Below are 13,000 nucleotides of genomic sequence, written 5' to 3' on the forward strand. Positions count from 1 at the left end.
TCTGATAAAGCTGCCTTCTATAGCAGGGAACTGAATTCCTTCAGGTAGGTATCAAATTCCATCTTCAAAATTGTTTGGTTCTTGCTCTTTATTCCAGTTATCAGCCAAATGAGGTCTCCATGACATATCACACACATAGAAGCACACTTGCTTCACATGTCAGGTTGGAAGCTCAACAGCCCTAACCTGGAAGCCAAGGCAACTGTCCCTATGGCAGCAAGGCTCAGTCTCCATCTAACTCAGAGCTAACTGGCCTCAAGTGGAAACAAATGCAGCCTCCACACATCTGCAAAAGCCTTGTAGCTACAAGCAATGACAATTTTGTTAAGCTCTAACAGATAAAATACATGTATAATATAAACGTAATATATATTAGGGTCATGAAAATGTTTCCTCAAAGAGTAATTTTTTTCACAGAGAACATCCAAGCACAGCAAATCATGATACATCAGGGGCATTTCCTTCTTCCTGATCAGGACAACATACCTTTATGACAAACTGAACTCTCACCTTTTTGCGAACTCCTTCCTGTGTGCTGGACAGCTTAAGGAGAACAGGGGGTAAGAATTTGGAAATAATGTTCTGTAACTGCTCATCTGTTTCTGCATGGCCAAGACGCAAGAACACACGCTCCAGTTGATCTGCAGTTAATTAAAAAAAAAAAAAAGAGAAACTGGTTGAAACTCAAAATTGCTGTAGCAAGAAAACAACTTTTTCTGAACATCTCCTAATAGGTTTATAAAAAATGCTGCACAGTGTTATTAGAGTACTTATATCTCAACAGCACTCAGCACAGATGCTTCTTGTATTTTTAATACTTAGAAAATTATTGATGGCAGAAACAAGCCTGATGGCTTCCAGTGCTAGCCTCCACAATTACATGGAGACTACTTCTAACAAAGAGAGAAGCAATTAAGACTCCTTTTGCAGGAACAGGCTGCACACCTCAAAGCACAATCAACAAGCTAGATTGAAGCTCAAGACTACTGTTCCAGGGTAAATTTGATACTCGTGGGAGTATTCATGGGTCATCTTAACAGAGGTTAACCTGTTCAGCACACAACTTTCCATTGGGGCACTTAAGTCTCCCAGAAAATCTGTACAAAGTTATAAAAGTGTCTGCTGAACCAGTTACTGAGTTGTTACAGTTAGTTGATTTCTTTTTCAAAAGACAGCACTAATATCCATAGGAGTAAGATCACAAGTGTGAAATGTAGGACATGTTGCTGTACCTTAAAACACGAAGACCCTATTATCACTCTAAAAAGTTGCTCTGGTGATGTAACAAATTCACATTCCTCAAGCCAGCAGATCTACTCCCCAAACCCAGGAAGGAACAAACAAACAAACAAACAAACAAAAATATTTCAAGGAAACAGATGAGATCAAAATCATCTGTGAACAGCTCAAGCACAAGGACTGAGGACCATCTGTCTTTATAAAGAACAAGGGAAAAGGCCTTATTTTAACTGCCAATATACAGCTGTCCCAACAGCTTACCAGAAGTGAAGCAAAGCAAAGCCTATGCAGCAACAGTAGCGTTCTCAACACCTGGACTGAGAAGAGTCTTTGTGTACAGGATCAGGAGCATTTGTTTTTCATCCTGCAGCAATGCAGACCAGACCCACAGGCTGCAAGGAGACCCAGGGCTTTTGACAGAATAAAGGTCTTAAGACACCCTAGAAGGTGGAAATCATTCCCCCAAAGACTAATCTAAAGTGACCTGCTGCAAACTGAGATTAGAGGGAGACCAAGAAGAAGCCTACCTCAGCAAAGGAAGATCACTGACCTGGCTATAACGGACTACAGTGAGGGGAAAAAAAAAAAAAGAGAGAGAAAAAAAGTACTGGTACAGGGCAGAGGTAAAGACTGAGGTGAATGGATACTTGACTGGAACCAAAGTGAACAAAAGGGATGCTAAAATGCAAATACAGCTCTAGCCAGCAAACCTATGATGATGTAGCTTCAGAAGCCTTCACTGTCCTATTTTTAAAACCTGTGCTATCTCTGCACTAAGAATTGTCACAGCATCATTCCTCCTCTGCCAGATGCAGATTAAACAAACATACCACTTCCAAGATTTCATCTTCTGCTGAGCAAATATGACAGACAGATAAAAAGACAGAGGACTATGAAATTTAACTGTCAACAAAACTACAAGTCAAAACTTTGCAGCACCTATAATGTAAACTCAGTTGCAACTCAATGTCTTGCTTCAGACAGATTTCACAGAACAGTCAGGATGTCAGGTAGTCAACAGCTTCAGGATATTTATCTCATATTCTAATATTTTTTTCAATCCTAACAATTTATTTCTCTCTTCACCTTCCTCTTCCTGTCATACTTCTCCCTCCCTACCAATGATTCCCCCATTACAGGACATCCTTGGTGTCTCACAACCCCACCAGCACTAGGGGACTACTGAAGTCACGCCAGGCAGTTGAAATAACAGCTTGGACCTAGAACTCCACGAGAACACTGCAGATCCACCATCCTCACGTAAGTCCTACCCAACATGTTCCTTCACATAGCAGCAGACCAGACACAAGCGTTAAGGAAGAGCCATTTGTGGTATTCATTGGACCAAACCCCCCTCTTCTGAAAGACACAGAAACCATTCTTCAAGTGCCCTCAGGAAATGCAGCAATGCACTGAATTGCAAGCATCTACCCCATTTCCAGCTTCCTCTATTATTTTGCTGTTAAAAGCAGCACCAACAATAACACTAATACTACTACTAATAATAGAGATCAGGAGGACAAAAAGCTACCCCCTTGTTTATGCTGCCTGTGAGATATGATTATTACTTTTCTCATATCTCTGCTGCATACTCAGTTAAGCCCTTATCTTACCATTAGGTATCCTTCCCTTAACCATAAGGACAACAAGACACTTCGGCAAATTCAAGGATACTGGCTGCCTGGCTGTAGTTAGGAAACTGGTCAGAAGTTTGTCAGAGCACCCTCCCGTGCTGCTGATGCAGCCTGTATCCATAGCAGTGGGACAGGAAAACAAAGAGCTATAAACCCTCTCAAGTACAGCACATCAACCATTTTCTCCACAGTTTTTATTCTAACAATTAAGACCATCTTTCAAGCTGACAGCATACATTACAGGAAAGCATAAACCCTGGAGATTTAAAGCACCACACACAACAGTCCAGTAAAGTAACTGGGGATAAAGTACCTCGGTTTCAGATGCCATCTCCTACCTCCATGTGTGCTGCAGACCTGATGGCTGGCATGGGGCAAGTGTCTTTCCCTCCTATGTCTCCTCACAGCCTCCACCCAGCCTATGCCAGTGAGCACACCACTATGCACCAGACATCGAAAAAGGTAAAGGGTTTGCTCGCAACCCATCTCATTCCCCCATATCACTCACTTTACAAGTTTTTAAGTATAAAGCTAAACCCTTCTCCATCTGGTTATACAGCCCCTACTGCCGAATGTGAAACTACACAACTGTAATGTTAGGAGAGAGCCACCAGGTTACACGATAACCAAAATAAGTAAAGCAAGAGATCTAACTTGCTTTACTACATACTCTGGGGGAAGTGCAGGGAGGGGGGCAGAGTGAAAGGACAAAAACTGTTCGGGAAAAGCCTTAGAAACTGAAATTAACTACTATGCAATCTTACCACAACTTGACAGTAAGAGCACTAAAATTTAACTAGGAAGCTTTATGTATCTTTATGAAGCTTTATGTATCTTTATGAAGCTTTATGTATCTTTATGAAGCTTTATGTATCTTTATGAAGCTTTATGTATCTTTACCTTTGCCAACCATCACTGAACTTAAAATGCAGTTCCTGGAGAGACACATTTTCTACAGGTTTTCCTTTTGAAAGCTGTCTAATACAGTTAAAGAAAATTTTTTAATTTCTGGAAGAAGTGGAAGAGAAGTAATAGAGGGATGGCACTTGGCACAGATAGCTTTATCTCTATCTAAAATGCCAATACTTTATTGATCTGAGATTTTACAAAGGCTTCTCCTTCCTCAGTCTCAGAGTCCTAAATTTCAGATGAGGGTTGAATGTACTATTTCCTTGGTATTGGTTCCCACCTATAGTATCCTGTGGCCAATTATACGGGTTTATAAAATTACTTCCACTCAATCTACTGCAGTTCAACTTTGAGAAACACGGGGTTGGGGGAGGAACAAGCTATCAGAGGCAAAGGACCAACTTCTAGTGCAGTTCAGAGAACTGAAAAAAGAATAACCAATAAACCACACTACAAAAAAACCCAAGGACTGCTATTATTTCATTTACACAGTGAGAAAGTCAAAAGTGAAAGGCAGAAAGAGGGAAAGGAAGGAGAATTCACTGGAAACACTGGAAATCCCCGTGCCCAGTCCTGCAGGGCTCTACAAAAACTTCTCCAGTAAGAAACCCCACATCAGAAGCAACAGAAAGGTGTAGGAATCGCGGAGATCATTGTGAGCATTCCAGATCCACTTCACGTTAAGAGCCCCTTGCTCTGGCAGGGACTGTCAGAAAAAAACAACACAAGATTAAATCAGCACATCACAGAATTCATAAGTTTTGGTATACTCTTGCAAGTTTCCCTTTAAAAACACAAAAGCTGGACACAATTCCTTGAGAAGAAAGATCACTGCTATGGCACCCAGAATCTGCCTACAAGTTATATGCCAACAATTGTCCCAGCCAGATTTGCTCACTCCATTATAAAGCACCTGAGAAATGATGTTTACTTTAATAACTAGTCTTAGAAACATCATATGCGTGCCACAGTTAAGACAGTTACTATTTTACTATGGATTGAAAAAAACCAAAACCAACCAACAAAACCAAGAATTAAGTGCATGAGTAGAAAAACTAAGTAGTTTTACTTTTAAAATACATACAATTAGGTCCATGCAGAATTTGTAACAGTTATTTTTGTGTTTTGGCACATTCACTTCTTTCCACGCTGCTATGCAGTACTTTTACATAATATTCCATTTTTTGTGGCATTTTCTTGAAGAAAAAAAGGTGTTTAGGAGATGACAAACAAATAGGGAGGACTTAACAACAGGGATTGCATATGAAGAAGACATTCCCTTTCACTGTATGTAACAGAACAAAGGGCCAGGAAAACAAGATGTATCTTTGTATCCCTGTTTCCAACAGCAGTGTCCAAATTTAGTGAACAGACATAGTGTATTTGTAATTTGAAATCCCCAAGTTACCATGGCAATGAAGCTACCTATCTGTGAGAAAATGCACGTTTCACTTCTGTTTTTTCCGATCTCCATTTAAGACTACAAGGAGGAACACAGGTTTCAGTACTCAATCACCTTGCAAACGCAAAAAGGAAAGGAATAGCTTTCAAAATACAGGTAATGTATACAAATTCTACAAGAAAGCCATACTGACAACAAGACTAACTTATACCTTATGAACTTCCAAATCCTGCAACACTGCCCATAAAAGGATCAGAGTTATTTTAAGTTTTGTTACTTCAGAACTGATCTTGTAGTCTCCCAAGGCAACAGCAAAACCCCACAGAAGCAACATGCCCTCTTCTTCCATTTGGTAAATATAAATACTGGAGCTTGCCAAAGGCAACAACAACAGAAAGAAATACACAGAAAGGATAAAAATATGGATTAGCAGTGAAATAGCTACCTCTACAAAGCCAAGAATTCAAAGAGCTTTCTTTCATTATGTTAATTTAAAAAAAAAAAAAAAAGGAAGGAAAATGCCATTAACAAGGGCTTTATTGAGATAGCTATGCCACTGTTTATACACAATTTTATGTCATAAATCTTCTCTCAACTTAGCTAAGCACAGTTCCATGTCGAATTCACTCCCTCTGGCACTTACAGATATTATGCACAGCACATCAGGTGTTCCACACAGACCCCTCGGCAATGTGTATTTGTGTAGCTGAATGTCAAATAAAAGACACTCTTCCTTTATGAAAACCAACTCTAGGAACTGCTAGGGCTAGGACACGTCAAACTAACTGTACTTCATAATTTGACTGTTAACCACTAAAGCACCCAAGGCACTAATAAGAGAGCCCGAGTCCTCTGCAAAACAAAGCAGAGACTGGGATAGCAAAAAACTGTGTATGCAGTCAGAAGCTGTCTTTACTTTCCTGAAAAGTATCTTTTTGACAGATTGGTGTGATTGCTACAAAATAAGTAATTTCTAGAATTGTTTTATTAAATCAAACAAAAACCACTGAAACCCTTCTCTATTACCTGAACTCTGTAGGACCATTACATCTGACTAGCATCTCCCCACGCTTCTCCAAAAAGCCCTACATGAAATAGTGTCCTGGGCACAAAAGCATTTCAACTTCACCTCCTGGATGGCAGGGGTAGACTTAGGGGCAAGTCCCTGCTAAAGCAAAAGACCAAACACACCCTTTGGTCTCTCCAGAGCCAGGCAATTGTCTCAGGCACTATTCCACATGCAGAAGAAAGAATAAAGCTCTCATCTGCTGTGCAACTACTAAAATAGGAGTCAAATTCTTGTTCAAATGGTATTAGACTCTGGGAGAAACTACATTTAGTATGATTACAGCAGCAAACAGTGAGTCAGGAGTTGCTAGTGCTATTCCTGGCTCTACCAGTAACCCACTGTGTGCCTACACCCAAAAAACATACGGGAGCACTTGGACAAGTAGGCCACTCACCAGGTTGTTTTACAAGATCTGATCGGAAAAGACTGGGAAGGCCTGTTGGAGGGAGGAATATATTATCTTTTTTTCCCATCCCATTCTTCCATTTTATAGGAAAGTTTATGTAAAAGCTTGAATAGCACACTACAATCCAAATATTTGCAATATGCCAGGCATAGATTCTCCATTTGAGTGGCTGACTGTTGTCACTCAAGATTAACTTGCCTCTCTAGCATCTGAACTCTTATGGCTTACGGGCCAATGTACTGATTTTGCATTACTTTTTAAACTGCCATATCTTATGCTGCCTTCAAATAATTTGTCTTCTAAAATGGTAAGCACATTTACACAGTATTTACACAAACGGTAGAGTGCATGTGTTTGACTGAAGTTACAGAACAAAGCTTCCTATAGCCATGTGAATATAAAGCAAGGAAAACTGGTTTACCAATCTAAAACTAAGAGTAATTACTCTTGTTAATTCTGGAACTACTATCATCCTAAAAAGGCAAGGATTTCTTTCCAAATATGCTGAAATTTAACTATTCAAACATATCAAAAGACAGCAAGCCCACAAAGAACCTTAGTCTCCCTCTCTTTCTCTATATAAAATCACTCCTTTTTCCTTAGCTGTAATTATTTTTTAAGACTACGGTATTTTCTATTCAGTGACAGATGAAGTACCAGGGGAAAAAAACAATAAACCAAACCAACTAACCAAACAAAAAAATCCCAAAAGATATTCCTTCCCCCAGACAAATAAAAAGATTACTAACCAAACAAATAAAACCCTCTCGATTTTGAAGGATGCAGTGGTCAAGTAACCCGAATGACAACATGAAATTATTAATGTGGACCTCAATTTAGGGACATCTGTCCTTTTAGCACAATTTAACAGAGAGGGCTGTGTAGCAACAGGCACATGGATGAGGACTAATTTTTTGTAGGATCATATTTGGAGGCTGGGAAGCTAGATTACACACAGATAAATGCCAAGGAGTTACAAGCAAGAGATCTCATGCTAACCGGTTTCAACAAGGGGAATCACTTCAGCATTGCAAAGCTGACAATAGAATCTCCTGGATGACAGCAGCAGTGAAAGCTTTCACTGCCATTATTACAATTTGCCCCAGTTGTCAGTGGAATAAATAGCATGGCATCTGGGTCCTCCAGTTCAAGGATCAGTACAGGATCAAGATCCTTCTTATTCCACCATGGGATCCGGCTACATAAAGGACGTCCATTATCATATGCCTTTTCCAGCAACATCTAACAAAGAGCAGAACTAAGAGCTTGTCAACACAGCAGCTCACACTAAAAAAAAACCCCGAAGACACATCACACAGAAATGCCTTAGTACCGAAAGCAAATAGTACAAATATGCTCGAAGTAGTTCTTCTGCTCTTCCTCTCTGGTGACTGCCAAGTACTATTTCAGGGCAACTAAAGGCCCTGTCATTTGGCTGAGTCATATGTTATCTTGCTATTAATTCTTCACGGCTAAGAACCAGCTCTGTGCCAGGACAGAAAAGGCAAGGAAAGAAAAAACGATTTTTTAAAAGTTGCATAGGCTTCTCCAAAGAGCAGCTGACTGTGTGCTGCCCCGCAGCCTCTGAGAGAGGAGCCTGGAGGTGACAAGAACACAGGGCCGAACTCCCGTCGCGCCGAACGGGCGGCTGCGGCATCCCCGGTCATGTGCCGAGAGCCGCACGGAGGCGATGCGCTCCCGCATCCCCGCCCGGCACCGCACTCGGGCTGGGGCCCGCCTCAGGATGTGCCTGCCCGCCCTGACTTCACGCCGGTTCTGCGCTTCGAACGCGGCGGTCCGACAACGCGGGTCGAGAGCTCCGGCGGGCAGAGGCGCTGCCGGTAGTGCCCGCTGAGGGCCGGCGAGCTGAGGCAGCTCCCCGTGCCGCGGGTCCCGCCGCCCCGAGCTCCCTCCCCGCAAGGTCACGCAGCCGGCGGCGGAGGGCACAGCCGCGCCGCCCGCCGAGGGCCGGGATGCGGGGAGCGCCGCTGCTTTCGGTTTCCGCTTCCCGAGATGGCCGCCCAGGGCCGGCCCAGCCCCGCTGCCGTCACCGCCCGGCCGGGCTGCGGGCCGGGCTCCGCCGCAGAGCGGATCCACTGCGGGGAGACCCCGTCCCGCCCGCCCGCCCCCGCTGCCAGTCCCGGCGCTCGGGCACTTACTGAGCTCGTCCTGGGCGGCCGCGGCCATGTTGCCGTCTGGGAAGGGGAGGGGAGGCGGCGAGAGACGCTCTGCACCTCCCACCCCGCTCCGGCACCGGCACCGGGCCGGCGGCGGCGGCGGCCGCCTCCTCCTCCCTCCCTCCCTCCCTCCCTGCCTCCTCCTCCTCCTCCTCCTCCTCCTGCGGCTGCCCTCGGCAGCGGCAGCGCCTGCCCTCTAGTCACCGCCGGTTTATATTTAGAGAGCCGCCGTCCCCGCCGCCCGCCCCCGCCGCGCACACGTCCCGGCCCCACCACCGCCGCCGCCCCGCCCGGCGGGCCCCGCGGAGGAGGTCTGCGGGGGCAGCACTGACCGGAGTCCGCGCTGACCTCCATGGCGGCTCCGGCGCGGCCCGGGGAGCTCGCACGGCACCGGGAGCGGCGCAGAGCGCCCCCACGCGGCCGCAGGTTCGCCAGCAGGCGGCGAGCCCCGCCCACTGCCCGACATGGCCACGCCCACTGTCCGACATGGCCCCGCCCACTGCCCGACATGGCCCCGCCCACAGCGGGCACACACCCACCGAGAGCGGCACGGCCCCGCCCAGCACCGACACCAGCGGCGCGGCCGAGCCGCTGTATTCCAAAGCCTGGAATACTGGAGGCATAAAGGTGCTCCGAAAAATTCCTCGCTTGCCGTTCTGGGGTTGCCCAGACTACGAGAGAGAGAGAGAGGTGCGACCACCGCACAGCGTTTTTCTCCCAAGCGTTGCGATGCCACGTGTGGTCTCCGTAAGGACCATCTTGGCAACCAAGTGGCGCCCCTGGGGCACAGCTGGGCGAAGACAGGGTGTCCCCCGCTTGCTTACTGCTGCAACTCAGCAGGTTGCACGGGAGCAGCTGGTGACCTCTCCCTACAGCTCCAGGGCCAGCCCCAGGACAGAAGTGAGTCTAAGGGACAGTCTCAGAGCTTCATTTGTGTGTTGGATCTGGCTGAGATGGAATTCGTTTCTCCACACCAGCCCTCACAGTGCTGTCCTTTCCACTGGTAGCTAGAAAGGTGCTGACAACACACCAGTGTTTTGGCTATGGCTGAGCAGCACTGGCACAGCATCAACACTGTTTTCTCCACCGTTCCACCCTCCATCAGTAGGCTGGGGATGGGCAAGATCCTGGGAGGGGACACAACTAGGCCAGTTGACCCAAATTAACCACAGTGATATTCCAGACCCTATGCTGTCAGCTCAGACACAAAAGCTAAGAAAAGGAGGAGGAAGGGAGAGCATTCATTATTTACAATGTCTGCCTTGCAGAGCAACCTCTACACTGAAGCCCCACTTCCCAGGAAGTAACCGAACATCACTTGCTGATGGGAAGTAGAGAATAATTTTTTTTTTTCTCTTTGCTAGTGCATGCACAAACTTTTGCTTTTGCTTTAGTAAACCATCCTTTCTCAACCAATTAGTTGTTTTCCATATCATTTTTTAATCCCATCCAGTTGAGAAAGGGGAGTGATAGAGCACCTTGGTGGGCACCTGGTGTCCAGTCCAGGTTGACCCACCACAATTTGTCTGAGGACTTGACTGCTAACCTAGAGCACTGAGAGGCTGGTCTCTAGTGAGCTGCAAAGAGGAAGCTTTTTTTTTTTTTTTTTTTTTTTGAGGAATGAGATTTGGAACCCATCCATGTCTCAATGAAATAATAAGCATTTATTAATGCAGAAAGGAGGCAGGCAGAGGATGCCAGCTACATGGGAGGCACACTCATTTCTAGCGTAAGAACAGCACACGCTCTCTGATGAGCTGAGCATTTTTGTGGTGGATATTTACAGCATCAAGCATATTTCTGGCTTTCCTGGGAAAGGTCTAACACCGAGGTAATGTTCCTGCTGGTTACACTGGAGCAAAGATGTAGTCCTCCTTTCCAGGAGTCTTCACATAGAGGAGATCACAGGGCTGTCACAGCCACCAGCCCAGGGAGCTCTGTGCACAGAATCACACAGAATCACAGGTCAGGTTGGAAGGGACCACTGGAGGACATCTGATCCAACCTCCATGCTCAAGCAGGATTATCCTAGAGCACATTGCACAGGATTGCATCCAGACAGTTCTTGAATCTCCTCTGTGAGGGAGACTCCACAACCTCTTTGGGCAATCTGTTCCAGTGTGCAGTCACTTGCACAATAAAGAAGTTCTTTCTCGTGTTCAGGTGGAACTTCCTGTGCATCAGTTTCTGCCCATTGTCCTATTGCTTGGCACCACCAAGAATAGCCTGGCTCCACCCTCCTGACACCCTCCCTTCAGATACTCCCAGGCTTGGTGAGGTCCTCTCAGCTGTCTCTTCAGGCAACAGCAGGAGGAGAGCTCCCTCTGGGTCTGTGCAGTGAGGGGGGCTGGGAGTGCACAGGGCAGTTCCCACCCTGGGGCCTCCAGTTAAACTGTGTTGGATCCCACACCACAGGAGGCCAGAAGCAAGCCCAAACCTGGCACGGGCTTGGGGATTATTTTAAAAGGTTTTCCCCTGGAAGAGTCACAGAGTCATAGAATCATAGAATTAACTGGGTTGGAAGAGACCTCCAAGATCATCAAGTCCAACCCTTGATCCAACCCCACTGTGATTACCAGATCATGGCACTCAGTGCCACATCCAGCCTTGTCTTAAAAACCTCCAGGGATGGTGAATCCACCACGTCTCTGGGCAGGCCATTGCAGTGCCTGATCACTCTCTCTGGAAAGAACTTCTTTCTAACATCCAACCTAAACCTCCCCTGGCAGAGCTTAAGCCCATGCCCTCTTGTCCTGCTGCTGATTGCCTGGGAGAAGAGACCAACCCCCACCTGGCTGCAACCTCCTGTCAGGGAGTTGTAGAGAGTGATGAGGTCACCCCTGAGCCTCCTCTTCTCCAGACTAAACAACCCCAGCTCCCTCAGCCTCTCCTCATAGGACTTGTGCTCAAGTCTCTTCACCAACCTGGTTGCTCTTCTCTGAACCTGCTCCAGCACCTCAATATCCTTCCTGAACTGAGGGGCTCAGAGCTGAACACAATACTCAAGGTGCGGCCTCACCAACGCAGAGTACAGGGGAAGGATCACTTCCCTGCTCCTGCTGGCCACACTGTTCTTGATGCAGGTCAGGATGCCATTGGCCTTCTTGGCCACCTGGGCACACTGCTGGCTCATGTTCAGCCTCCTGTCCATCCAAACTCCCAGATCCCTTTCCACCTGGCTGCTCTCCAGCCACTCTGTCCCCAGCCTGTAGCGCTGCAGGGGTTGTTGTGGCCGAAGTGCAGGACCTGGCACTTGGCCTTTTTGAACTTCATCCCGTTGGAATCAGCCCAACTCTCCAGCCTACCCAGGTCCCTCTGCAGAGCCCTCCTGCCTTCCAGCAGGTCAACACTCCCTCCCAACTTGGTGTCGTCTGCAAATTTGCTAAGGGTGGACTCAATCCCCTCATCTAAATAATCAATAAAGATGTTAAACAGGACTAGGCCCAGCACTGATCCCTGGGGGACTCCACTAGTCATTAGGGTTGGAAGGGACTTCTTAAGATCATCTAGTCCAAACTCCCTGCCAAGGCAGGGTCACCTATAGAAGGAACATGTTCAGGTGCGTTTTCAAAAGAGGGAGACTCCAGGACCTCCATGGACCACCTGTTCCTGTGCTCTGCCACCCTCAGTGTAAAGTTCTTCCTCATGATGAGGTGGAACTTCTTGTGTTTTAGTTTATGGTCATTACTCCTTGTGCTGTCACTGAGCACCACTGAAAAAGAGTCTGACACCTTCTTCTAGGCACCCACCTTTGAGATATTGTATGCATTAAAGTCCCCTCTCAGACTTCTCTAAATAGGCCCAGCTTCCCCAGTCTCTCCTTATGAGGGAGATCCTCCGGACGCCTCATCATCTTCGTGGCCTCCGCTGGACCCTCTGCAGTAGCTCCACGTCCTTTTTGCGCTGGGGAGACCAGAAGCGAACACTGCACTCCAGATGCGGCCTCACTGAGCCTGAGGGGGCAGGATCACCTCTCTCGACCTGCTGGCAGCGCTGTTCCTAATGCATCCCAGGATTCCGCGGGCGCTGCCGGCCGCACGGGCACACTGCCGCCTGAAAGAACGAGCGGGCGCAGCCTGCGAGAAGGCAGGGGGAAAGGACTCGTCCTATCGCTCGGCAGCGCCGAGAAGAGCGCAGCTCCATCCTCCCGACCCCCTCCTAGCG

The 13,000-nt window shown here is 46.9% G+C and overlaps 1 protein-coding gene and 1 pseudogene across 2 annotated transcripts in view; both read right to left on the reverse strand.

Moving 5' to 3' along the window:
- ECPAS (Ecm29 proteasome adaptor and scaffold) overlaps positions 1–9,227 on the reverse strand; it is a 60,539-nt gene extending 51,312 nt beyond the window's left edge. Inside the window, exons 1-2 of one of the 2 annotated variants that reach the window (XM_050329359.1) lie at positions 9,169–9,227; positions 511–641 (exon numbers count right to left, since the gene is read on the reverse strand). In XM_050329359.1, coding sequence (XP_050185316.1) covers positions 511–641; positions 9,169–9,190 — 153 coding nt within the window. In that variant the 5' untranslated portion in view covers positions 9,191–9,227. Of the gene's footprint in view, positions 1–510; positions 642–8,818; positions 8,938–9,168 lie in introns of those variants that run through there. The other variant, XM_050329358.1, reaches the window with a different exon arrangement.
- Positions 9,228–10,481: 1,254 nt separating this feature from the next.
- Positions 10,482–12,979, reverse strand: LOC126647057 (uncharacterized; annotated as a pseudogene).
- Positions 12,980–13,000: the final 21 nt, after the last annotated feature.

Source organism: Myiozetetes cayanensis, unplaced genomic scaffold, assembly GCF_022539395.1.
Source record: "Myiozetetes cayanensis isolate MyiCay16 unplaced genomic scaffold, myiCay2020 scf4, whole genome shotgun sequence".
Lineage (NCBI taxonomy): Eukaryota > Metazoa > Chordata > Aves > Passeriformes > Tyrannidae > Myiozetetes > Myiozetetes cayanensis.